At 46.2% G+C, this 27,223-nt stretch overlaps 1 protein-coding gene across 2 annotated transcripts in view; it reads right to left on the bottom strand.

Moving 5' to 3' along the window:
- Positions 1 to 4,287: 4,287 nt before the first annotated feature.
- The window catches only part of LOC119955039 (tetraspanin-8-like), a 48,192-nt gene continuing 25,256 nt past the window's right edge, over positions 4,288 to 27,223 (bottom strand). For both annotated transcript variants that reach the window (XM_038780852.1, XM_038780853.1), the window contains exons 2-8: positions 25,654 to 25,716; positions 23,199 to 23,330; positions 13,810 to 13,884; positions 13,597 to 13,692; positions 11,182 to 11,310; positions 5,951 to 6,034; positions 4,288 to 5,865 (exon numbers count right to left, since the gene is read on the bottom strand). In XM_038780852.1, coding sequence (XP_038636780.1) covers positions 5,812 to 5,865; positions 5,951 to 6,034; positions 11,182 to 11,310; positions 13,597 to 13,692; positions 13,810 to 13,884; positions 23,199 to 23,330; positions 25,654 to 25,716 — 633 coding nt within the window. In that variant the 3' untranslated portion in view covers positions 4,288 to 5,811. The remainder of the gene's footprint in view (positions 5,866 to 5,950; positions 6,035 to 11,181; positions 11,311 to 13,596; positions 13,693 to 13,809; positions 13,885 to 23,198; positions 23,331 to 25,653; positions 25,717 to 27,223) is intronic.

Raw genomic sequence — 27,223 nt, 5'->3', positions numbered from 1 at the left:
CCGATTGGTCGAGAGGCTGAGTTAACTACGCCTCCATACCGAGGTATAAATAGTCAAAACGACCGGCGGTCGTCCATTTTACTATAGTCGACCGCAGGGCTAAGTTCTAGCTTATTAAAGCCTAACTTTTGTACAGCAACTCGTCTTGCGTTCGATTGAAGGCTCATCACAGAGTACACATGACATGATTGTTTTGAATGTTTCCTTTCTGTGATGGTAGCTGAAACAGCACATGGTACTCGTGATCAGCCGTCGCCGTAATGCAGGGTTAGCATCAAATCTTCTCACATTTTGTTCATTGTTTTTGGCTGCTCTCTAACTGCACGATCCCAAACTGTTTCAAAAGTTATATATTTGATTAACTTAATTGCATTAAATGTACTCAGTTATTCAATAAATGCCCAATATAATGAATAAAGTATATCACTTGAAAGTGATGGGTCAAATCTTCCAGCTTCTGCATCATCAGAAACTGGACTTCTGACTGAACGACCCTACGGAGATCACGACCTACGTGACCACACCCTTCACTATCCCTGATCCCTCTACTATTCATAACCTCGATAACCTTCCTAACCCGATCAGACTAAACCCATCTCCACAGATAAACCACCTATCACCCAATTATTCCCCCCACCATTCACTGTGACCATCCTTCTGACTTGATCCTCCCCCAGTTACCCTCTGGACTACCCACTCACCCCCCACCTACCATTTAAACCCTATTCACCTAAACTCCCACATTCTCCCTACCCACTTATCCACCTACCTACCGTACCAATTTATCCACTTACTCATTTCACCCACCTATGTACCTCACCACCTACTCATTTATCCCCTTACCTAACACTATCTGTGTACGCACCATCCAACTACCCCCAATCACTTACCCACCTGCTCACCCCTGTACCCTTACAATGTACCCACCTATCGACCTCACACAACTACCCACCTCCCCATTCACCCACCTCTTCCCTTATCCAGTTAGTCACCTCCCTCTACCCACTTATCCATTCATCCATGCACTCACTCATTGACTCATCTTGCCATACAGCAGCTAGTGCCTTGAAAAGGGGGCATGTTTTGTCTTTCCCCAACTTTACTGCAATCCAATGAAGTTCTCCGAGGGGATGCATTGCCGGCTTCTGTCTCAGCTGAGCTCGGAAGACCCTGCGCAACATGCACAGTAGCTTCCAGCTGGGAGGAAGTATAGACAGAGTGGCGATCTGCGGAACTAATTAATTATGCACAGGCTAGTTCCCCGCCAAATCACCTGGCAAGCTACTAGGTGATTAGTCCACCTGCTGTTAACTGGCAGGTTTGAAGATCCTGGTGTCATATGCAGCACTCGTATCATTCTCTCCAGCCCATCTGAGCAGAGGCTGGTTTAGCTCACTGGGCTAAATCGCTGGCTTTTAAAGCAGACCAGCAGCATGGATCGATTCCCGTAACAGCCTCCCCGGACAGGCGCCGACTAGGGGGCTTTTCACAGTAACTTCATTGAAGCCTACTCGTGACAATAAGCGATTTTCATTTTTCAGATCACGCAGAATGTCTAGAACCCAGAGGCAAAATGTTAGCAGGCTTAAGAAGAAGTGTGTGCCTCAATTCCACCACGCTCCCCTCCCCTTTGCAAGCCCATCACCTGCGAGGCACCAATGCCCCACTTGGACTTCTACCCTCCTCATCTGGAGGCCTCATGCATGACCTTCCTGTAGACGATGTGGCACCCTTTCGATTCCCTATGATTGTAGCGTTGTGCCCAAGAAGTTGATATTTGAAGGCAATTACAGACCATGATCTCCCAATGTGTATATAACCTATTTCAATAATAGGAGCAACCATCAAAACAGAGAAAATATTGACGAAAGAAAACAGCAAATGAGATGTTTTATAATTCCTGTGAAAACAAACAGACCATGTGTGGATTGTTTGTGACATATTAAACTATCACTACTTGTTTGAAATAAATAAAAGCACAACTTGCTCAGTGGCTGTATGAATCTTGAAATACAAAGCACTTGTTCTCACACATGTTGTAAAACTACTTGTTGTAAAACCAGTCAGATTATTGTTACCCAACTGTAGGTCACAAATCTGGCACTGTTTCAAAAGGCTGACGAAAAGGCAAATATTTGTCCATTGTGTGGTTAGATGGTCGGTCAGATCCTTTGTACCAAGCACTACTGTTCAAATTGTGCAACATTAGGAAGAAAACCCTCTTTGTCCCACAAGCCTGGGTGGTGACTGGTTCAGAGAAAACAAATTCATAAATGAGAAATAAAAGCACACAGATGCAAAAACAAACACTTTTAAATCTAATTGAGGACTCCAATGCACTCAGGGTTTCCATTCATTTTTACTCTTTATTCTAACCTGAAGAAATATTACTTTGCAATCCAAACCCCCTGCTGAATTGAAAAAAAAACCTTCCAAGTTCATATATCCAGGACATACTCGAGAATGAAAATGCTCCCTGACAACGAATCAGCACAAAGGAAGTAATCTTCCCCATTGTGCCCTGATCAATATATCCATTTTGATATGATTTAACTGTACTTTTCACCAACTTTTTCCTAGTTTTTTTTTTCCACAAAGCGTTTATCTAACATCACAATCAGCCGAAACTTTGGCAGCATGGTGGTGCAGTGGTTAGTATTGTGGCCTACGGTACCGAGGACCCAGGTTCGATCCCAGCCCTGGATCACTGATCCATGTGGAGTTTGCACATTCTCCCAGCGTCTGCGTGGGTTTCACCCCCACACCCCAAAGATGTGCAGAGTAGGTGGATTGGCCAAGCTAAAGTACCCCTTAATTGGAATAAATTAATTGGTACTCATTTCTTTTTTTTAAATTCAGTTTAAGCTTCAATATCCATAAATTGCATGAATGCATTGCATGTTTTAATAACAATAGTCCCTAAAATTAATCAAAAATTTTGCCTTATTGATTCAACTACCAGGGAAATAATTTTGGGCTATTTACCCTCAGCTGTATTCGTGCTGTTAAATATTTCTCTGTCAAAATTTTATCATTTAATTTATGGTTCATTTCTCTCTCATTTACAATAAGAGATAAAGTTGCATCAATTGAAGTTCTGATCTGTCAAGCCCTTGGGTTTTGCTGAAAAAGAGCGATGTTGTTGAAGCTTTTCATCTTGCACTCCTCAGGACAGACATAATGCAAAATTTCGAAGGGTACAATTTCTACTGCTTGAAAAAAAAAGGGTACGGATCGGTTGGCACGTGGTCACTGATTAGTCAAGGCATTGCTATGGAGACTGGATCAGGGAATAGTTATCTCACAGTCTTTTGCTCAGTTGAAAGATGCACAATGCCTGGACATATCCTCTCTGTTGACAGAGGGCAAAGCCCTGTATATGAACATATGTAGCTCCTAGCAAGGGTACGTCAGCCCCAATATAAGGTCAACTCAATCTTAAAATTGTTTTTAGCATACTTGGCAATGTTCAGTAGTGCTGCCCAATCTTGGAATTACAGCTAATGTCATACTCTATGTTTTGAGATATGTAAGCATATGTGCTGGTTGAGTATGGTAAGTACTCAGAATCCCTACAGTGCAGAAGGAGGCTGCACTGACCCTCTGAAAGACCACCCTACCTAGACCCAATCCCTGGTCCTATTCCTGCAACCTCACCCTAAGGGGCAATTTAGCATGGCCAATCCACCCATCCTGCACACCTTTGGACTGCGGGAGGAAACTGGAGCACCCGGAGAAAGCTCATGCAGACACGGGGAGAACATGCAAATTCCACACAGTCACCCGAGGTCGGTATCGAACCCGGGTCCCTGGCGCTGTGAGGCAGCAGTGCTAGCCACTGTACCATCATCCCGCACTGCCGAAGGAACATGCTGTTAGATATGATCCACCGGTCATTTGGATGGACGACCTACATACCTGGCATCACACCAACCTGTTACTCAATTTTTGAGATTCCAGGATATACTTGGAAGTAAGCTGGGCATTTTGCAGGACCAATAGTGACGGCCTTATGCCCATTCATGAGTTTCCCCGAATGAAATGGAGTGAGGACAGGACAACTGATACTGCACAACCTCACCATCTCCCATAGCACTAACTTTGAAAGGAAAAAGACAGAATTTTGGGGTCCATTAAAAAATAATAACTGGAGAAATCCAGAGCCAGTCTCTACGTCTCAGCCTAATTTATGGCTCTCTCACCCGCACTGAATGGGCTATAGATTTTAAACCCTGGAGAAGTTAAATGCAAAACTGAAATAAAATGACATGACACTTCACATACAGCACCCATGCTCAATTCTATATATATATATTTTTTTACAAACACAACAGAATAATAACTTTAATTCCAGTGATTATAAATCCATGTCAAATTTACACCTCCTCTTTGCACAGACACCTGACGGATTTCATTTTTATTCAAAACAATCATTTAAACTTTTGGCTCATTTATTATCACATCGCATACATTGGCAATGCCATAGAAATGCCACAAAAACTGGGAGGAAAAACTTTTCCTTGCTGCTTAGTTTTAACACAATTAGAAAGGAATCTTCTTTCCTGAAGTACTCAGCTCATTCAAAACACGGTAGTTCACTTTTAAAAGAGAGTGTCCAATAAAAAGTTAAAACTTATGTAAAAAGAACTCCCAACGGTACAAACTCAATTGTGACTGACTGTGGTTTATGATCATCAAATGGGGATCTGCTTTCTATTCCGAAAGATCCAGAATGGCTCAGCCAGCAGCTGCATTCTATCTCTCTCGCCCCTAAATTCTAGTAGAAATCCTCTTCTGAACAAAGTTTTGCAAGAAACTCTGCCAAAGACGTGAACCAAAGTAAATCTGAAACAATGAAAATCATTTTCTAAGTATTTTCAGTGTCAGACAGGCTGTCTGCTAATAATTTATACCTAATTTTGCCGTTATGAATTCACTTCCACTTGAATGGACAAGTTAACCTTTTCTGATATGGTTAGTAGGCAAGAACTACATTTTAACACTCTTTATGTAAATGCTGAGTCTCTCAGTGTGCTAATATTTATAGCAAAAGTTTGTAAAGGAGCAAGGCAATTCAGTCTATAGTTTCTGGTATCTATGTTTAAACTGTGAGAATACTGAAAGTTGCCATCCACCTTATTTAACAGTGAACCATTATTGGTCTTACTGCTAAATCCAGGTCAGTATTAATTCAGCTCTACACAAAGGCCTGAAGCATAGACTGGTTCTCTAGTATCACTGGGCATTTAATTGATCTGTGCCAATAATGCAAAACCCTTATTTGACAGCCTTTTACACTCCATTTTATTCTCATTTTCCAGTGGCCAGGTCGTCAAATTGTCATGAGTCACTTTTCCACACTTGGCACAAACCAATTCCACCCCAGTTCCTCTGTGCAACAGCCACCCATCTTTTGATCAAAGCCAGTCCATGGCCTCTCCAATAGAGCTTCATCCCGCTCCGAACAACATCATTGCTGTGGGAGAATTCAGCATTTCGAAGAAAACTGGGTTTGGGCCATGCTGAGGCAAGGATTGAAAAAAAAACTGACCTGAAATTTAAAAAAACCTCTTCGCATTTGGTCAGTAAGTGAACAGCTCAACATTAAACTATAAAGGAGGTAACTGTACATGCACTTACAGTAAAACGACAGGATACAACAAGGAGCACTAATGGCTGAGCAACATTTCAAGAGATGAATCAGATTAAGCAGAATTTCAAAACTACAAATTAAGCACAAGAATGATTTATATGCCAAAGATTAAGCATCTCCAATGAATCAATGTCTATGACTGTAGGAAATCTTCCTCCTCACTTGTTCTTGATTTGGCAATACAGGGTCATGGAGAAGGCCAATCCAAAAATCTAGAGAGAACACAGTGGAGTTAATAACCGGAAAGCATTAGATGTCCCTATTTAAAATGGAAAAGGAATCACAAAGTTGTGCTACCTCAATCACTGCTAGTCCAAAGGCAATGCCAATGATGATGATGCAGTTTGCCTTCAAAATGTCAATCATGACATCAATACAGCTCTAGACAAGTAAAACAAACAAAGCTTTAGAAGTTGAGCACTGTCCACCAATGACTTAAATCAGGTAGTCGCAACATTTTCGATTAGCGCATTTGACTTTCTACAATTGTCCCTCAACCTCTTGCTTACACCATTTCTAAGGCGCTGCCACTGAAGTCATGCCACAAAAATAAAAATGGGAAAATCCTCTGCAGATATCTTCAAGCAATAATTCTAAAACAAGCATAATTGGAAAATAAAACTTTCCTCTTTCGGTCCAGGCAGCATTATGGTAATTAGAGAGACATCTCCTCATCCTTAGTTAGCTCCGTCCTCAATGTTTTATCCCCAGCTTTAATGAAAATGTTCCATGTGCACCTATTAGTTACTTTGATGCCTAAAATAAGTACATCAGAAATGTGTTTTTCCCAGAACTGGTGTAATTTTTCACTCCAGTCCCTTCTTTCAATAGAAAAATTCCTTTTTTTCCCCCGCTATATTGTTGAAATCCAAGGCTGAACGCATTGCCTTAATTTCCATAGGCCTTTTCTTATACCACTAAGCCAATTCATAACATTGAGTTGGAGGACGATGTATAGACTTGCAGAATGCATTTGGCATAGTATCATAGAACAGGTTGGTAAGTAAAACTAAATTCCATGTGAGGTTAAATGGAGAGTGGCAGCATGAATACAAAATTGACTGAGGGAGAGAAACCAGAGAGTTGAGGCAAACGATTGTTTTCTTCAGCCGGAAGGAAGTAAACATTGGTGTCCCTCAAGAGTTAGTGTTCAAGACCATCCTTAGTTGCCCTTCAGAATGTGGCACTGAGCTGCCTTCGTGAACTGCTACAGTCCCCGAGATGTAGGTACACCCACAGTGCGGTTAGGAAGGGAATTCCAGGGATTTGGCCCCAGTGACAGTGAAGGAACGGCAAAATATTTCCAAGCCAGGGTGGTGAGTGACTTGGAGGGGAACCTCCATGGCGGTGCTCCATGCTGCTGCTCTTGTCCTTCGAGATGGAAGAGGTCATGGGTTGACGGTTGCTCCCCAAGGAACCTTATCAAGCGGGCTGCTTTGCCTTGGATGGTGTTGAGCTTTTTGAATGTTGTTGGAGCTGCACTCACCCAGGCAAGTGGAGAGTATGCCATCACACACCTGACTTGTGCCTCATAGTTGGTGGATGGGCTTGGAGGTGTCATGTGGTGAGTTACTCATCGAAGGATTCCTAACTTTTGACCTGCTCTGGCTTCTACAGTATTTGTATGGCTAGCCCAGTTCAGTTTCTGGTCAATGGTAATCCCCAGGATGTAGATATGTACTGTAGGATACAGGCAAGGGGCTGTCTCTATGCCCTGGTCTTAACGTGTCCCTGTTCAACACCACACTGACCCTAGTTCTGGGTTACATACCTTCTTGTGTCACTCTGTGGGTGGTATAGAACTCAGCCCCACAATAACCCTATATATGCCAGACCCTTATATTCAGATATGAAAATAACACCTAGCAAAACTCAAGGAGGATGGTAACAGAGTTAAGGTGACCATAAACTGATGAGAAGGGTAGATACCTGGTCAGTGAAAAAAGAAAATCACAGAGTAGAAAAGCAAGAAAGCTGGGCCTCAGCATGGGTATTGTGGTCAATTTTGGGCACCACACTTTCAGAAGGATGTCAATATCTTGGGAGAGGGAGCAGAAGTGATTTACAGAAATGGTACCAGGGATGAGGGACTTCAGTAATGTGGGAAAACTGGAGGAACTGGGGTTACTTTGCTGAGAGCAGGGAGGAGATTAAATAAGTGCTTAAATCATAATTGGCTGTGATAGGGAGGAGATTAATAAGTGCTTAAATCATAATTGGCTGTGATAGGATAAGTAAGGAGGAGTTGTTTGAAATGCCAGAAAGGATAACCCAAAAGCACATCTTCAAAGACACCCCCGGGAATTAATATTTGTGTTTAATTTTGTTGTGATCTGGAAGGCATAGTTAGTGAAAGCCGATAACTTGAAAAAGAGAATTGGATAATTGCTTGGAAGGGAGAAGACTATGGAGAGTGTGAGTGAGATTAATTGACTAACTCTTTCAAGGAGCTGGTAAAAGTTATGATGGGTCAAATGGCTTCGTTTGGGTTTATTTTTCTACCTTCTATTCCAAGCCAACTAAGGTTTTATCAGCACTGACTTCAAAAAGATAGTGCTACTCCCACTGACCTGAAGAATTCCAGTTAAATGGTCACTTCCAAAGAAATGCCAGCAGTATTATTGCAGCGATCAAATCCCGAGCCAGATGCTCCCCAGTCAATGCTGACCCGAGGTTGGCAACGATCTCAGCTGTTTACATAGTTAGCTAACCACGAGGGTTTCTGAGTCACTCCCTTCAAATGTGCACCTCAAGCTGCAAGTGACTCTCTGCATTTGAGCCAGAAGGGTTGTTGGAACACCAGTGATACTGCAGGCACCGTTGTGCAATGTGTTACCATCAGCACTTCTACCACTGATCATACTAATCAAGCTAAAACACCCCGAGCTTTAATAACCCTACTAAAACATTATGGGCTGCCAACATGTCTATTGTTAAGCAGCTGTGATTAGTTCCAGTCAGTGGATGCCTTGGATGTTTTTTAAGATTGCTTATCCTCAGGGCAGCACAGTGGCACAGTGGTTAGCATTTTTGCCTATGGCGCTGAGGACCCGGGTTCGAATCCCGGCCCTGGGTCACTGTCCGTGTGGAGTTTGCACATTCTCCCCGTGTTTGCGTGGGTTTCACCCCCACAACCCAAAAGATGTGCAGGCTAGGTGGATTGGCCACGCTAAATTGCCCCCTAACTGGAAAAAAATAATTGGGTACTCTAAATTTATTTTTTTTTAAAGATTGCTAATCCTCATCTACTTTCTCCTGCTGTGGCACATCTGGCTACTGCGTGCCTTCTCCTCCCTCCATTTCAGAGGATGTGCGAAAGCCATATATCCAAACTCTAGCCTCCAAGGTTAATACCGCTTCTGACAGAAGCGTCATCCTTAAATCTAGCCCATGTTTTGCTTTATGTCCGCACAAGTCTCATCGGAGCACGAAACTATGGCTCCTAACAATCAATATCCTGACCTCCCCAAAAGCCAGAGGGCTGCACATTTCCCGAGCCCCATCCACAGCTCCTGTAAATTGGACCAACTGAATGCCAACTGATACCCAAACAAAGGGAGAAATTACATTGGAATCCCATCCCAAAAGATTAGAATTTGATTGATCAATTTCTGTCCCAGAATGCAGACATAGAGTCAGCATGGAGACACTTTCCACCTACAGCAGCAACCTTCTGACAGGCAGTAATGCTGGGGAGTTGAAATGAAACTTTGGACTGATTTCAGCAAGTGATTGTATTGCTTCCTCTTGCTGGTTTCAGCAATACGTTTTTGGCGTTCTTCCCAGACTTCCACGAGATCATAAATGCTGCAACAAGGTGCCTCGTAGAATTACTCCTCACTTCCTCGTCAGCCGGATGTCTCAACTTCTCCAAAAACCAGCATGGTCACCCACTCTTCAAATCTTAACCTTGACCCAAGTTCGGTTTGGGTACAATTTTCATCCACGAATGGTATTTTTTTAAAAAACGTATTCTTTTATAGGATCTGGACATCGCTGGATAGGCCAGCATTCATTGCCCATGAGAAGGTGGCGATGAGTAATGCAGGAATAACTGTAGACAAAGCACTTGGAATTACCCTAATAAATCACTTCTTGTATGCAATCCAGTATGGGACCCTAGAAATAGTCACCCTGCTACTTTAATCTACTGTTGCAACACCCAACTTAAATGTGTTATGGAGCTCAAGAGGTCAGGAATGTCAACTCTCAATGGACTCGGACTTTCTGTAGGCCGAGAGCAGACTGCACATCTGCATCTTTTATGTTCTTTGGTGACCAGAAAAGAAAGCTATGCTAAAATCTGAGTCAGGTGACCAGGAGCAGAACACCATAGCTGGCAAGTGTCTCAAGCAGGGAAAAGGGAGAGGGGAGTGAGGGATTCCATTAAGTTAGCCACGTAAGGGACAGAGACAGGTCCCAATTAGTTAAGAAAAAAGAAAGGAGCAGAGAAACAAGCTCCAACTAGAGAAACGGCTGGGGGTAGGGGTGGTGCAGACTAAGTGAAGTGGGCTTGAGAGAAGCCCTGATATTCAAAGAGGATTTGAAAAACCCTGAAGGTTGAAGAAGTCAGCCAAAAGGTTGGTGACTCTGCTGTGGGGACTTTGGCAACAGGTATCCCTTTGGAGCAGTAGTGTTCTGCTTAGCATGGCCGAAGAGCTAAAATTGTGCAGATTCGGGAATCCAGTGGGGCAGAATATTGGAAGGCAAGATTGAAACCCTGCATGGTGGGTCATCGTTGAAGAGTGACTTTTGGAGAGAGTTCCAAGGAGACATATTTAAAGGCGAAGATTGCAAACCCTCATTGAGACAGAAGAGTTTCAGTGAGATTGTTTGACTCATTAATTATTAACAGCTGGGTGGATTGTAGGGAAATCCATAGACTCTGTGTTGGTTGCATCTGTCATTTATTTTGTAGTGTGGTGTGCCTGACCACAATCGGCTTGTTAATTCACAAGTACAGTATACTCTCTAACATTCAGGGTAAATATATACAAGAGATATTCTAATGGATTTCATCTTTCTGACCTTGTACAGTAAATTTAATTTTTGCTTGTTCAGAACCCATGGAATTCTGTGGCTTCCTTCGTAAGCAATCGTCTTGAAGCTCACACTTTTTCTACTTTAAGCATAATGTTATAGGTCCCTAACCGGATCCTACCAACAGCTTGGGGGTCTGGGCAAGGATTGTAACACTGCTGAATCATTTCCTTTTCCAAAAGTCTAATTATCACTTGCAATGAAAAGGTATAATTCTAACAAAAATTTAAGAATGAGATCTGTTTATATACATAATTAATTACATTCATTTTAACATCATGGTCAACTTTCACGTCATGCAAAGGTAGTGTTGAAAGTTTTTCAAGTACAGTTACCTTCAATGATTTAAAAACATGAATACTTATCTTGTTTGAGATGCAATGAAAATGCCGTAAGCAGTTTAAAAGAAACTTGGGCGATTTCAAATTCAAAAGCAAAAAGATCTGAAGCTAATTTCATTCTTATTTGTAATTTTAGTATGGAGGTACCTGAGCCCAAACAGATCTGCCAGCTATTTTCACACATGGATGATCCTGATCACCATCAGTACAGTTGCAGGATGTTGGAATAGAATTTCCCCAGTCACTGTAGCCATTGAGAAGCCCACAACACTTGATCTTTAGACAAGGGGTTTAAAAAAACAAAACAGGAAAAATTAAAATAGGTTTTATTTTTTTACAACTACTAACATACAGTGAAGTGTTTGAGAAAATGTTTACGACTACTTTTATTTTACATAGCTCTTCGGTGTTTACACGTGTGCTTTGGAGGCAGCGGACCTGAAGGTGAACAGATTGCAGAACATGTGAATAATTAATGTGCTTTTCTGTGTTTACACGTGTACTTTGGAGGCAGCGGACCTTAAAGTGAACGAATTGCAGGACATGTGAATAATTAATGTGCACATGTGTTGAACCACCGGCTCAAATCATCAAAAATGGAATGCTTTGGCATCAGAAATGGTTAGCACCGAGGCTATTACATCTTCTAATGGACAGGTGGATGCAGAGGATGATACATGGCTGTGAGTAGAAAACAAGGCAACAAATTAGAGATTACTCGAGCAATAACAATGAGTCAAATGGCCTACTTCAATCTTGTTAATGTCCATTGTTTGATGCTACAGTATTACACTAGGAGAAAGGTGGCATTCTAAGTGTAGCTTGCATTTGTTTTTTTTTAAAAAGATACAAGAATAAAACAAGCAATCCCAGATAATTTGAATTGCCGAAGTACTAGCAAGGCTCCAGAGGTTGTCCTCAATGTGCTCACCGACAGAACTCTTTGTATTCTTATGCACACGAACATTTCAAACACAGATTAGGCCACTGGCTGAATAAACATACTGATATGATTGTTAAGAATTTATGATTATTAGATGATGGTGAGATGTTATGGATTGCAGATGGTACATTTGTAACAATGTCAAGGCAATTGTGCAAAATGTGGGACACGATTTTACGACTGCGTCATGCTTGAGTGAGAGCGCGACGCAGCCGTTAGATTGCGGGGATGCCAAAATAAAGAACCATGCCGGGCGCCGATCGGTTTACGAGCTAACCACCTGCACCATTTGGCAAAATCAGGATCCCACCCGCACCATTTGGCAAAATCAGGATCCCGCCGTGGCGTGACAAGAAACCAATAATCCCCACTTGAAGCCAATCTTCATACAATTAACGGGAACGACCCCTTGTGGTCTAACCACCTCCCCAGCAAGTGGTCACGTAGCTGCCGATTAGTACATCGTTTTTAAAAACGTGAAACTGGTGAAATGGCTGCTGTGGGGATCCGAGGATTGAGTAGCCATCTTTGCTCCCCAGCAATTAGCCCGGGAGCACTGGATTGCTGTCCCAGTGCTCGCTGGGGGCGGGGTGGAGTGGAGTGCCCGTGGCTCCACCATGCCAATCTCCTGGATCGTGTGTACTCTTAAAGGGGAAAGCCCCAGTTCCTGCCTGTCCATCCCACAGTCCACCCATAACTCCCCCCCCGACCATGGATCCCTCTGGCCGCGTGGCTGAAGGATGTTGCTCATGGAGAATTGGCAATCATAATTATGTGAGCACTTCACACCTCACAAGTGGATTCCCATGTGGGAGTATTGCCAGGCATCCCAATCAGACCATGAGGCCGGGACATTGTGCCTGAAGACAACAGGAAGCAACACCACTGACGCAGCGACGAACATCCAAACACCCAGTGGCCCCAGCACTGGGGGCATTTCCGTGACCAGAGGGTGGGTATGTGCACCGGGGAGGGGACCAGCACCTGGTCCAGGTAATGTTACGTGAAGGTGCGTGGGGTCCGGTGAGCAGGGGTTCCTGCTTCGGCCGGGGGAGGGGGTGAGGGCAGGGCATGTTGGATGGCAGGGGATGAGGGCAGGAGCAATGGGGGAAATGGAGGGTCCCGGGATTGAAGACACCACTGGCTGTCAGTCTCTCACCCTCTCCAATTACTCGCATATATTACACGGGATGAATAATATCTTGGACCCTGCGGAATCTGCCCTCGTGCTTCTGTCAGGCCAGGTGGTCAGACACGGAGAAGGCGGCGGCAGCAGCGTGGAAAGAGGCTCGAGGCGGCGGTCCATGTACAAGGCCCCACCCCACACCCCGAGGACCCGGCCGCCAACCAGGCCAGAAAGTGACCCAGAGGGTGAAGCTGGCACTGGCCCCAAGGTATACAGGCTTCACTAGTCTTTCGAACAGGTGACGGGCAGTACAACTTGAACATGTTGATCCTGCAATACCGTTGGTTATATTAGTAGCATTACATGATTAGCTTTACCTGGGCTAGATACAAAGGGAGGAATCTATATAAGGATGTCTCTGTAATACGAAGGGTTATTTTATTTATTGCAGTGCAGTTATAGTGTATAGATGTTAATTTAGTATCAGACTTACCTCCTGCTGCATTTCTCCTATCTCTTTTTTAACACTATCCGGTTGAGTATTTAATGGAATATATTCCTTATACGCATCATTTACCACTGTTGCAATCTTGAGAAAACAAAGAAAACAAAGGGAATACTTGCTTCAGCTCTAATATACTCTGGATCTAACTGGAAGTTATTACATTACTTCAGAAAAAAATACAATTGAAAGGTAAAAGATTACCTGTGGTGTATTAAGAGCACCCAGAATTCCTGCAGTTATTTGAAGAACCAGAATTAGGAGCAGTCCAATGAAGAACTGTGAAACAAAAGGAAGATAACAAAACACAGCACATACTGTTATAATTACATCCCAAAGACTATACAAGTGTCATAATGTTAAGTTGCCTCTTAATTTATCCACTGCATAATTCTTTGCTGCTGTTCCACCAATCACAATGTTTTCTTTTAGTATTAATTCTCATCTTTGTCCAATTTCTGTCCGGCTTTGCTCCCAACAAGAAAACTCCAAGAAGATAATTATTCATTCAATTATTTTGTGAAATATGGGTTTATGTTCCCGACATTGCACCACATTCGCTTTGCATTATTCCATTTGTCCATCATTCAAACATTTATTTCTCAAAACAACTCTCGGAAACATCATTTCACCCACAATACTCCAGATTGTGACTCAACAGCAAACAAATGACTTAAAATATTAAAAATAAAGTTTAATATTTCACGTCAAAATGGAACCAGTGCTGACAATCACCACACCCAATATTTTGCAGTGATAGCTAAGACAATCTCAAAAGCCACAACAATATTAAACAATAGTTTCAGGTGACCTTGCCACATGGTCCTACATAGTGCAAGTAATGATTTGGTGCTTGATCTATCTTCGAGCAATGTATTTTTTTTTAATAAATGTTTTTTATTGGGTTTTTGAACAAAGTTTATTTACTGTTATGTACACAGGATAAGAGACATATATATATATATATATATATATATATACACACACACACACATATATATAGAAGAGAAGGGCACACCCAAACATACCAAAGAAAAGAAAATAGTAAATAATTTTTAAAAATACAATAAAAAATAAAATAGAATAACTGGTCGGGTATTGTGCACCAGCTCAACAGCAGCAACACTGTACAACTGGCAAAATTATTTACACCACGTAAGTGGGCGACTGTTGGTGGGGGGGGGGGGGGGGGGGGTGGAGACTGGGGAGGTGAATGTATATTTTGGTGCCGGAGAAACAATTACAGTGGGCAACACTCGAATGAGTTTGATGTTGGTGTTGTCCCTTGCTTCTCCTGGATGGATCTCGCTGCCATCTCGCGCTCACCTCCGCTTCTGCCATTCCTCCCGTCTTTCGTCTTTATTCTCCTCGTTCCCTGCTCCTGGAGATGCCATGTTCGTTATTGTATCCCGTGCCTTCCTTCCGGCTCTCATTTCCATGCCTCCCCCCCACCTCCCTGGTCTCCTCTCTTGTTCCCTGTCTCTTCCCTCTTCTCCCCTCCTGTGATTCGCCTTTCTTTCCTCTTGGGTGTAGCTGTGCGTCCGCCCCCCCCCCCCCCCCCCCTGCCCCCCGCCCACGCCCGGCTCCCGGTCTATCTCTCCCTCTCATGCTTTGGCGACTTTCCCCGGATTCTTGGCTACCTGGCTATTTTTACGCTTGTTCGTTGGCCACAAACAGGTCCCGGAACAATTGCATGAATGGCTCCCATGTTCTGTGGAAGCCGCCGTCTGACCCTCGGATGGCGAATTTGATTTTCTCCATTTGGAGAGATTCAGAGAGGTCGGGCAGCCAGTCTGCAGCTCTGGGCGGTGCTGCTGACCGCCAGCCGAACAGGATTCTATAGCGGGCGATCAGGGAGGCAAAGGCAAGGGCGTCCGCCCTCCTCCCCAGGAATAGATCTGGCTGGACCGAAATCCCAAAGACCGTCACTTTCGGGCATGGCTCCACCCTCATCCACCGCTTTGGACATAGCCTCGAAGAAGGCTGTCCAGTACCCTGCAAGTCTGGGGCAAGATCAGAACATGTGGGCGTGGTTGGCCGGGCCTCCTTGGCACTGTTCACATCTATCCTCCCCCTCCGGGAAGAACCTACTCATACGGGTTCTTGTTAAGTGGGCTCGACCCTGTGCAGTGCTTCGCTCCAGAGTCCCCACTCTGTCTCAATCCCCAGGTCTTCCTCCCATTTCTTTCTTGTTGCGTCCAGTACGGTGGCGGCCCTCTCTACTAGTCGGTCATACATGTCCTTTATCTAGTATGCTTGCATACAGTAGTGTCTGTCGTGGCAGGTGTGGGTATGTCCTAGTCTCCTTTCGTAGGAAGCTTTTGAGCTGTAGATACCTTAGCTCGTTCCCCCCGGCTAGCTGGAATTTCTCTGTCAGTTCGTCCAGTGTATAGGTCCCTGACTGTCAGTGTCCCTCCGTCCTGCCTCCACCTTTTGAAGGTGGCGTCAGTCAGTGCTGGTGTGAACCTATGGTTGTTGCAGATGGGAGCTTTGTCCGACATTTTGGTCAGGCCAAATTGCTGCCGTAGTTGGTTCCACGACTGGAGGGTGGCTATCAACACCGGGCTACTGGAGTGTTTTTTGGGTGAGGATGGGAGTGCTGCCGTAACGAGGGCCCAGAGGGAGTTCCCCGTGCAGGAGGACTCTTCTGCACACACCCACTCCGCTTCTGGCTCCTTGCTCCATCCCCTTATTCGCTTGGCTGTCGCCGCCCTGTGGTAGAATTGTAGGTTTGGGAGGGCTAGCCCCCCCCCCCCCCCGGATTTTGCTTTTTGTAGGACCTTCTTTGGGATCCTAGCATTTTCCCCCCCATACGAACGTCATGATTAGTTTGTCCAGCGCTTTAGAAAAGACCTTGGGGATGTAGATCGGAATGGATCAAAGTAGGAAGAGGTACCTGGGCAGTACGTTCATTTTGATCGTCTGGACTCTCCCCGCGAGGGTAAGTGGGAGTTTGTTCCATCGTTGCAGGTCCTTTTTTACTTCCTTCGTCAGACTGGTGAGGTTCCATTTGTGGATCGCTTTCCAGTCATGGGCTATTTGGATCCCCAGGTAACAGAATTGGTGTCGGGCTTGTTTAAACGGCAATCCCGTTAATGCTGTTCCCCCCATTTACGGGTGTATCGGGAAGATCTCGCCTTTGCTCATGTTGGGTTTGTAGCCCAAGAAGGCGCCAAACTCTTTCAGGAGCGCGATGATTCCGTCCATGCTGCCCTGTGGATCCGAAATATAGAGGAGCAGGTCATCTGCATAGAGTGAGACTCTGTGCTCTCTGCCTCCCCTTCGGATCCCCCTCCTGATTTTTGCTGCTCTGAGCGCGATTGCTAGCGGTTCGATCACTAGAGCGAACAGCATCGGGGAGAGTGGGCATCCTTGTCTGGTGCCCCTGTGCAGCTGGAAGTATCGGGAGTTGGTATTATTGGTACGTACGCTCGCCATGGGAGCGTTGTATAGGAGCTTTACCCAGGAGGTGAACCCTGTTCCAAGCCCAAACCACTCCAGTACCTCTATGAGGTATTTCCATTCGACTCTGTCGAAGGCCTTTTCTGCATCGAGGGAGACGATCACCTCTGGTGTTCTCTCCCCGGAGGGGGTCATTATCACCTTCAGCAGGCGCCTGATGTTGGATGTAAGCGGTCTACCTTTGACAAAAGCCCGTCTGGTCCTCTGTGACCACCTCAGGTAGACAATCTTCTAGCCTTTTGGCAAGTATTTTGGCAGCCGCGTTTAGCAGTGAGATGGGTCTGTCTGATCCACATTCCGTTGAGTCTTTGACTTTCTTAGATATCAGCGAGATTGAGGCCTGTGCTAACGTCGGTGGCAGTGTGCCCCTAGCTAGTGAGTCTGTGAACATCTCCCACAGGTGCAGGGCCAGTGCTGTCGCAAATTTTTGTAGACGTCTGCTGGGAACCCGTCCGGTCCCGGCGCCTTCCCCGCCTGCATGGAGCTAATGCTGTCCATGATCCCTCCCAGTGCTAGTGGTGCTTCCAGGCCCCATTTTCTGCCCTCTCCCACGACTGGTATGTCCAGTCCATCAAGGAACTGTTTCATCCCGGCCTCCCCCCTTGGGGGCTCTGAGGTGTACAGCCCTTGGTAGAAGGCCTTGAAAGTTTTGTTGATCTTTTCTGGTTCTGTTTCCAACGTGCCTCTGGTATCTCTGATTTGCGCAATTTCTCTGGTGGCTGCCTGCTTTCTCAGCTGGTGTGCCAACAGGCGGCTGGCTTTGTCTCCGTGTTCGTACAGGGTCCCGCGTGCCTAGCGGAGTTGGTGCACTGCTTTCCTGGTGGAGAGCAGGTCAAAGTTCCTTTGTAGCTCTTTCCTCTCCGCCAGGAGCTCTACGGTCGGGGCCTCGGAGTATTTACGGTCTACCTCCAGTATGGAGTCGACCAGCTGCTGCCTAGCCACCCTTCCTCCCTATCTCGTCGCACTTTGAAAGCGATAATTTCCCCTCTTAGTACGGCCGTTAGCGCTTCCCAGAAGGTGAAGGGTGAGACCTCCCCGTTCTGTTTGTTCTCTGCTATGGCCCGCGATATCCTTTCATTGAAGGCCTTGTCAGCTAGTAAGGCAATGTCCAACCTCCATGTTGGGCGTTGGGCCCTGCCCGACTCCAGTCTCACATCCATGTAATGTGGAGTGTGGTCTGATATCACAATTGCGGAGTATTCCACTTTGTCTATCCCCGGAAGCACCGTTTTCTCCACCTCAAAGAAGTCAATTCTGGTGTTTACATTGTGTACTGGGGAGAAGAAGGAGAATTCCTTCTCCTCTGGGTGGGTGAACCTCCAGGGGTCCACCGCTCCCATCTGTTCCATAAAGTAACCGAGTTCCCTTGCCATGCTTGAGGTTTTCCTTATTTTGGGGTTTGATCTGTCTGTCGTTGGATCCTGTACACAGTTGAAGTCCCCCCCCATGATTAGTCGATGCGTCGCTATGTCAGGGATTTCTGCCATGGTCTTCCTGATGAAGCTCGTGTCGTCCCAATTGGGTGCGTGCACATTAACTAGTACTACCGGTGCCCCATCCAGGGCCCCGCTGACCATGACGTACCGTCCCCCTGGGTCCGTAACCATCTTTGTCGCCCTAAACATCGTCCTCTTGCCGATCAGGATCGCCACCCCCCTGGCTCTTGTCCCATAGCAGGAATGGTAGGTTTGTCCCACCCAGCCCTTTCGTACCCGCAGTCGGTCCTGCTCTCTCAGGTGTGTCTCTTGGAGGAAGACTATGTCGGCCCTCATATTTCTTAGGTGGGTGAGGACTCTAGATCTCTTCACTGGGCCATTGAGTCCCCTTACGTTCCAGGTGACTGTCCTGGTGGGGGGGGGGGGGGGGGGGGTGTTCTGCCCCCTCGCTCCTGTGGGATTAACCATACTTACCTGGTGGACGCGCCCCTGCCCTCCGGGGTTTCCCTTTGTTAGGGGGCCATCCAGGATGGCCGCTGGTAAATTCTAATCGGCGTGTCCTTCCCATTTGCAGGTTCAGTTTTGCCTGGTCCAGCGCAGGATTGTTTCCCTGTCTTGGTACCGATGCAGTTTAGCTATAACTGCTCTCGGGTGGTCCCCTGCTTTGGGCTTTGGGCGCAGAGACCGGTGCGCTCTGTCCATTTCTGGTGGGTTGGGGAAAGGTTTCCCTCCCCACTAAGTTGCCCAACATCTCGGCCATGTATGCCGTGGGGTTCCTACCCTCGATCCCCTCTGGCAGGCCCACTATCCTGACATTTTGCCTTCTCGAGCGGTTTTCCTGATCGTCCACTCTGCCCTTCACGCTCCCCTGTGTTGTGCCCAGTCTCACCACCTCCTTCTCCAGGACCGTGATCCGGTCGCTCATGTCGGTCGCTGCTTTCCCCAGCTCCTTAATGGTCGCCTCTTGGGCTTCCAGTTTCTCCCCTTGGGCCTCCAGTTTCTCCTCTGCTCTGCCCAGGGTGTGCTGCACCTCCGTCAGGGCCTTGGCCATTGCTGCCTGCACTGCGGCCTGTATGTCTGCCCTAGCCTCTGCCTTGTTTACCTGCTGATGTTCCCTCAGCGCCTCGGCAAAGGCTGCCTTCTAGTTCCAGCTCCCCCCTGGCCCCGGGGGAGAGTGCACCTGTCTGCCCAGCTCTTTTTGATGCGGCAATACTTCCTTTCCGCCGCTTCGTGCGCTGATTAGCTCGTCTAACTGGCTCGCCCATTGCCCTGTCTGCCTGTGGTGCCCCTTCTCCCTCTGCTTTGGCTCCCTTCTGGCATCTTTTTCACCCCCCTTCCCTTCTTTATTTTTTTTTCCTTTTCCCCCCTTTCTTTCCCCTTTTTGTTTGTTTCTTCCCTTTTTCTTCTCCCCTCCCTTCTCTCCTTTACCACTTTATTTTTCCTCTTTTATAAAATTCTTTTCAGGAGAACTTGTTTTGGGGGAGAAAAAAAAAGTGCAAAAAGAATTCCCCCCCCCCCCCCCCCCCGCGTCTCTTTAAAAGTTTTGTTTTTGCAGAAGTTCTTTTTTCCTTTCTTTTCCCTCACTCACCCAGGGTCGAGAGAGAGAGAGAGAGAGAGAGGCTTCTGGTCGGGAGTCCCTTTGTTCCTGCCTCGTGGTGTTCGCCGCCGGGGTGGGGGGGGGTCGGTTGGTCGGTCCCCGCTTCTGACCCCGCTGCTTGGTCTGAGCCGCCGCTTGTTGCACCCTGTGCTCCCCTGCTGGGAGGGGGGGGGGGGGGGTCGTCGCTCGCTCCTCCATTCCTTCCTCTCTGAAGGTTCGGCCGCCGCTTCGGTCCGGGCAGCCGCTTGTCCTGTCCTGAGCTCTGCTGCTGTGCGTGGGGTGGGGGGAGGGGGGTGCCGCCGGATCGCACCGCTTCCGAGGGCCCTGCTCCCAATTTCACGGGACTTTCATTTTTTTTTTTAAACGGGGACCCGCTGAAAAAGTCCCGACTTTGTGGACCTGCGGGAGCCTTTTTGCTGCGACCGCTCCGCTCACGAATGCTACCGGAAGTGTGTCTTAGAGCAATGCAAGCTGACAGCATGGATGGAGATATACAGCTGGCTCTACTCTGTATTCCATTAGAAAGAGCCTTGTCTGTGTATACATAGCTCTACTCACTGGCACAGTGCTGGTAAAGACCTGGCTGTCCGCATTTCTTTTCTACAGTTAAAACTTTATCCACTGGGACTTCCGGTGACGGCGGGCGGGTGGCAGCTGCGCGTTGGAGGGCTCCCGTTCGGTAACGGCATTGTCGGGGACTGACGCCCGGTCCTAGGTGCAGCAAGACGGTGATGGCCAGGAGAAAGCACAGGAAAGGGATATGTCGAGGACCAATAAAAAAACGGCTGTGAAAACAGCTGAAAGTTCGTCGGGGAGTAGAAAGGTCACCGCAGGGTCACCCAAGGAAAATGGAGGCTGGAACACCAGGGGAGGCTGCATTGCTAAGGTAATGGCTGCGGAATTCGAAAGGCAGTTTACAAAATACATGGAGACAATGAGGAAGGAGATGAGGGAGGTTTTGAGTGTGTTGGTGGAGGAGGCGATTTCCCCGGTGATGACGGCGGTGGCGAGCGCAGCGGCGGAGGTGCGGGAGCAAGGGCAGGCACTGAAGGAGGTGGAGGAGACATTATTGCGGCACGATGATCAATTTACCTTGATGGGGAAGGAGACGCGGAAGGTGGTGGAGATTAACAAGGATCTGCGAGGAAAAATGGAAGACCTGGAAAACAGATCCAAGCAACAGAATTTGAGGATTGTGGGGCTGCCCGAAGGAGTTGAAGGGCCGAGGCCGACTGAGTATTTTGCTGCGATGCTGGCGAAACTATTGGGGGAGCCCCCGATATGAACTGGATCAGGCTCATCGGTCGTGGAGGCCTGTACCAAAGGCGAGTGAGCAGCCAAGGGTAGTGACTCTGTGCTTCCGTAGGTACAGTGTGAAGGAGAAGGTCCTGTGCTGTGCCGAGCAGAAGCAGGTAGTGCAGTGGGCTGGAGTTGGTATACGTGTATACCAGGACTTTACGGTGGAGCTGGCGAGGAGGCGGGCTGCTTTCAACCGGGTGAAGAGGGCACTGTACATTAGCATGGTGCAGTGCGGCATTGTATATCCAGCGAAGCTGAGGGTGACTTACAAGCTCAAAGACTTTTATTTTGGAATGGCGGAAGCAGCGGAGGAGTTTGCGAAGGCAGAAGGACTGTGGCAGAACTGAGAAATGGCCATGTGCCGATGTAACCTCATGACTGTATTTTCATCTTTTTTTTGTTTCTTTCACTGCGTGCGGGTGTAAGGACTAAATGAGCCGATGTTGTATATATTTGGACAAGGGAAATGATGGGACTTTAACTCAAAGTGAGGGCTCTTTGGGGTGTAGGTGGATATGCGGGGTTTGTGTGCTAAAGGGGATTTCTGGGCTTTCCTAGGGCCGAGCAAGGGGGAAAAGGGACCTGGGCGGGGGCCTCCACGCTGGCCGGTTTAAGCCGGCCAGTGAATGGGAGTGAGGTGGGGGAAGGGCTGCGGCCATCGGAGCCTGGCAGAACAGTGGTCTAGCCGGGATGGAAAGTTGGAGGGAAGGAACAGAGGTTGGGGGATGGAGTTTTACAAGAGGCAGTGGACTGGAGGAGTTGGGGGGAGGGGGAGGTGGTTTACAACTCTTGGGTATCACGTACGCACTCTTTCAGAGGTTGGACGGCATTGAGTGTGGGGGGGGGGGGGTGCAGGAGTGGACTCTATGGTGACCATGGTCAGGTCCGGTTTTAAGCCTATTTGACCAATTTCATCAAATTGGGCCCCGCACCTTAAGGGGGCCCCGCGCCAGCGGCGACAGAGTTACCATTTGAAGCCTTTTCTGTATTCGAAGAGGAACTATAGGGTAGTTTTTACTTTTGGGGAACGCACCGCATTACCGTCGACAAATCCTTCAGCCCTGCGCCGCCAAATCCTTCCGCCCGGGTAAGTAAGTTTCAAAATTTTAGTATATCAAGCATTTAATGTTTTTTTTTGGTTAAAGACGAGCATACTACACGAAATATAAACATACATAAATTTTTACTTTTGTAGAGTAGGGGCCCCGCCATCACTTTTCTAATTGGGCCCGCAATTCCTAGCACCGGCCCTGACCATGGTCCCAAACACCTTTTTCTTTTTCTCCTTTGTTTTTTTGTTTCCACCGTGGGATGGTTTGTTTTATTGGATGCATATATTGACAGGTGGGCCGTTGTTTGGGGTGGTGGGAGGATGGGATCGTAGCTATTGTTATGGGGATTGATTTTGTATTTGTTACCGTTTACTGTTTGTGGCTGGGGTGTAAATTGTGAAGGAAAATGTGAAAATGGAGAATAAAAACATTTATTAAAAAAAAACTCTATCCACTGAATCTACATTTTCAAAGTTTAAAAATATGGTTTTGCAGTGGGTTTAGCTATTGGATATTTTCTATTAGTAATGAGAACAGATGATGGAGTGGATTTCACTTTGGGTGACAAGCTAAAAACAGTACATTAACGCAAGTATATTTGATCAGTCATCCATCACACAGCCAGTCATCAGTCATCCCTCCCATTTCCGTGGATGATCAGGTATTGCCCACTTTACACCAACATCAAATTGCCTCGCTCTGTCTTCCAATGGTTCCTAGTTGTATTTATAGAAGTCAAATACATACCAAGATTAACATGCACTTGCTCTCTTTCATAGCTCCACAGCACCCAAGAAATCCAAGCACCATGACGATAGACCCAACAGCGATCAGAAGATTTATAGCAGGGAGAAAATCCTTAATATTTACTCCAGAAACCTGTAGTGAAGACATTACACATTAAACTGTCAAATAATGGCAAGTTACTTTTTACTAAAAATGCATAATTTGCCTGTCAACTTTTATGAATTCAAAATTGTTGGAACGTTTTACAACATTGGTGTGTCCTACATCAACCAAAGCAATTAGAAATTTATTACAAAGCCCAGCTAATATTAATGTCAATTATCTTCTGTGGAAACCTGGTCCCAGGTTCGATTCTGGCTTGGGTCGCTGTCTGTGCGGAGTCTGCACATCCTCCCCGTGTGGGCGTGGGTTTCCTCTCTCAGTCGAAAGATGTGAAGGTTAGGTGGATTGGCCATGATAAATTGCCCTGTGTGTCCAAAATTGCCCTTAGTGTTGGGTGGGGTTACTGGGTTAGGGTAGAGGTGTTGACCTTGGGTAGGGTGCTGTTTCAAAGAGCCGGTGCAGACTCGATGGGCCGAATGGCTTCCTTCTGCAGTGTAAATTCTATGATAATCTATGATTTGGGAACTATTTTCAAATCTCTTTAAATTTTATTCTCAACCGTTTAATACAACTTGACTCAAACATGACAAAATTTAGTTAGCTCTTAACCAACATGTACCCTCAATCATAACACAAATCAAACCAGAAGCAATTAAGTCTTTGCGGTTTCACAAATTTCCTGAAGCAAAATTTATATAACCCACAGATGAGAGCCAGGAAGGGATAGAAATTGCAATCGGGCAGAAATAAATTATTTTCTTACAAATTTTAGGGGAAACAAAATGGCGCAATGAAAAGCACAATAATAGTGTGAATTAAGTTTCAAACATAACAATGACAGTTCTCAGTCACCTAGTCCGAATGTTATGCTCACATTCCACACCAAAGAAAGATGGATTCATAATTGCACAGGAGGCGGCCAGTTTGGCCTATTGGATTCATGTTGGCTCATTGTAGAGAAATTCAGTCAGTCCCATTCTGTCCTCATGGACCTGCACGTTTATTTCCCTCAAGTTGCCATTCAATTTCCTTTTGAAGTCATGAATCATCTCCACTTCCAAGCCCCTCCTAGGTCATTACCACTCACTGCATTACATGCTCTTCCTCACATTTCCCTACCCTCCCCACCACAAACACCCGCCCTCCACACTCCGCACACCCATCTCTTGTACAAAATATAAATCGATTGTCTCCAAGCCCTTGTATCATCAGTTAATGGGAACCTTTTTTCTTTGGATGTCTGACCTCAACCGGTCAAACTTGGACACATCTATTAAATCACCTTTGCTTCTGTTGACGTGTTGACGCCATCGAGAACAGTACCAAGAGGCAGAAAGGGAACTTGCATTGTACGAGACTTAGGGGTTTCAAAGCATGTTCTAACCAATAAAGAACTTTTTTTTTTCCAAGTCAGTATTGCAATACAGGAAATGCAGTGACCAATTTACTAATAAAAATTATAATCTTTTTTAATGTCACAAGCAGGCTTACATTAACACTGCAATGAAGTTACTATGAAACTCCCCTAGTCGCCACACTCCCAGCGCCTGTTCGGGCACACCGAGGGAGAATTCAGAATGTCCAATTCACCTAACAAGCAGGTATTTCGGGACTTGTGGGAGGAAACCGAAGGAAACCCATGCAGACACGGGAAGAACGTGCAGACTCCGCACAGACAGTGACCCAAGACAGGAATCGAACCCTGGCGCTGTGCAGCAACAGTGCTAACCACTGTGCCACCCCTATGGATATCAATATTACAATAACAGCAATCAGCTGGTCTGTTTTAGTGCTGTTAATTGAGGGATAATCATCAATATAAATTGATGTGTTGGGTGCTCTGGATTCGTGGAACCCATACAGGCTACCAACACTTAAAATACTACAACACTATTTTGTTAAACTATAAACTGTTGAACATACTCTTACTGTGGGTTAACATGATGTTAGATTAACTAAAGACCTGTGCCTGTCCTAACCAGTCTAATCACTCAGCACATGGTGAGGATCTGTGCTGTAAGCTCTGTACTTCTGAAAGGCTGCATCCCGGAAAACTGATGCCCTCTGTCTTTATACTGAGTGTGCTCTAATTGGTGATTGGCTGCGGGTTATGCATGTTGATTGGTCCTACTGTATGTCCATCAGTGTGCGTGTCTGCACCATGATATACTGGTGTTATTATGACATCAATTATATAACATTTGAGGGGGAAAAAGTTCATCCGAGACCCCATTTGTCATCCCATTCAGACGTAAAGAATCATGTGGCACTGTTTTAAAGAGTTAAAGAGTAGCACTGGTGAGATTCCAACTATCATAGAAAAACACTTGTGTCAAGCATCAGTCATTGTTACCTTTCCGCCATTTTCGCTTACACGCAGCCATATTGAAACTCCAAGTATAATCGAACCACACAGCTGAAAACCAAAAGATTGAACAGTTTATAAATACTTTTCACCACCTTGGTTCACCACCAACAGAAACAATATAATGAACATCTTGTTATTTCATGGTACTCAAAAATGTACTCAATCTCTTGAGCGATATAAAATAACTGGCAGATAATACTATAAATCCATCATTGTGACAATGTTTTACAGAAGCGAGAGGCACTCAACCATTTGCAGCCACCCTTCAGTTCCCTTCCTTTTCGCACGTCTTTTCCCATTATGAAATTAAATTATTCAAATATTACATTGATTTGAGGCAAATCAGGACAGGTATATTGTTAAAAGACTTGAGAAGTTTTTGCAGTTTGCAATGTTTAGTTCTTCTGATATCATCTACAATGTATCTAAAACGGTCTTAAAACAAATATTGAACATAGAATTCCTACAATGCAGAAGGAGGCCATTCGGTCCAGCTAGTCCACCATGTCTCTCTGAAAGGGCAGCCTACCTCGACCCACTGCCCCATCCTATCCCTATAACCCCACCTAACCTGTGCATACCTGGACCCGAAGGGGCAAATTAGCATGGCCAACCCACCTAACTTGCACATCTTTGGAGATGTGGGAGGAAACCGGAACACCCGGACGAAACCCACGCAGAAACAGGGAGAAAGTGCAAACTCCACACAGGCAGTGACCCAAGGCCTGAATTGAACCTGGGTCCCTGGTGCTGTGAGGCAGCAGAGCTAACCACTATGCAACAAATAAGTAAAGGATTCTCCACAGGGTAGCAAGGTTATAAAAACCTTGTTAGCAAGGTTAGCAAAACCTTGGTAGCAAGGTTATAAAAAAGCAAACCAACCATGGATGTTATTTCTAATGGGATATAATTGCAAAGTAGTGAAGTTATGGTGACGTGAATGATCAATTTGACACGAGTTAACCAATTTGCTGCCCTCATAATCTTTATTACAAGACAGGACAGACAATTCTCAGGTTTATGAATTCTCCAACAACAGCTTCCAAGTATTAGCTGGTATTGGAAATGAATGTAAAAGAATTTTGGAGATGGGGCGGGATTCTCAGGGCCGGGCCGGGCCGGAGAATCCCTGCAACCGGCACAAATCACGCCGCCCCGACGCCAGCACGCGATTCTCTGCAGAGCGGAGAATCGGCACCATTGGCGCTGGCGTGATTGGCGCGGCGCCGGTCGGGGGCCGCTCTACGCGGCCGACAGGTCAATTCTCGGCCCGGCCTCTTTGGCTGGCGGCCTCCTTTCTTCCGCGCCGACCCGTGTAGTCCTGCACCATGTTGCGTCGGGGCCAGCGCGTTGAAGGAAGCCACTGCCGCATGTGCGCATTGGCTCCAATGCCACTGCACATGCGTGGATCCCGCGGCGCCCATTTGACGCCGGGATCAGCAGCTTTGGCCCCCTGTAAGGGCCAGAATTGCTGATCCGGAGGCCGTGTTGACGCCATCGAGAAACGCGACGGGGTTTCCAATGGCATCAACACTTAGTCTCAGGATCACAGAAT

This window comes from Scyliorhinus canicula, chromosome 20, assembly GCF_902713615.1.
Source record: "Scyliorhinus canicula chromosome 20, sScyCan1.1, whole genome shotgun sequence".
Taxonomy (NCBI): domain Eukaryota; kingdom Metazoa; phylum Chordata; class Chondrichthyes; order Carcharhiniformes; family Scyliorhinidae; genus Scyliorhinus; species Scyliorhinus canicula.
The sequence above is the reverse complement of the archived record's forward strand: the minus strand, read 5'-3'. Positions and strand labels throughout refer to the sequence as shown.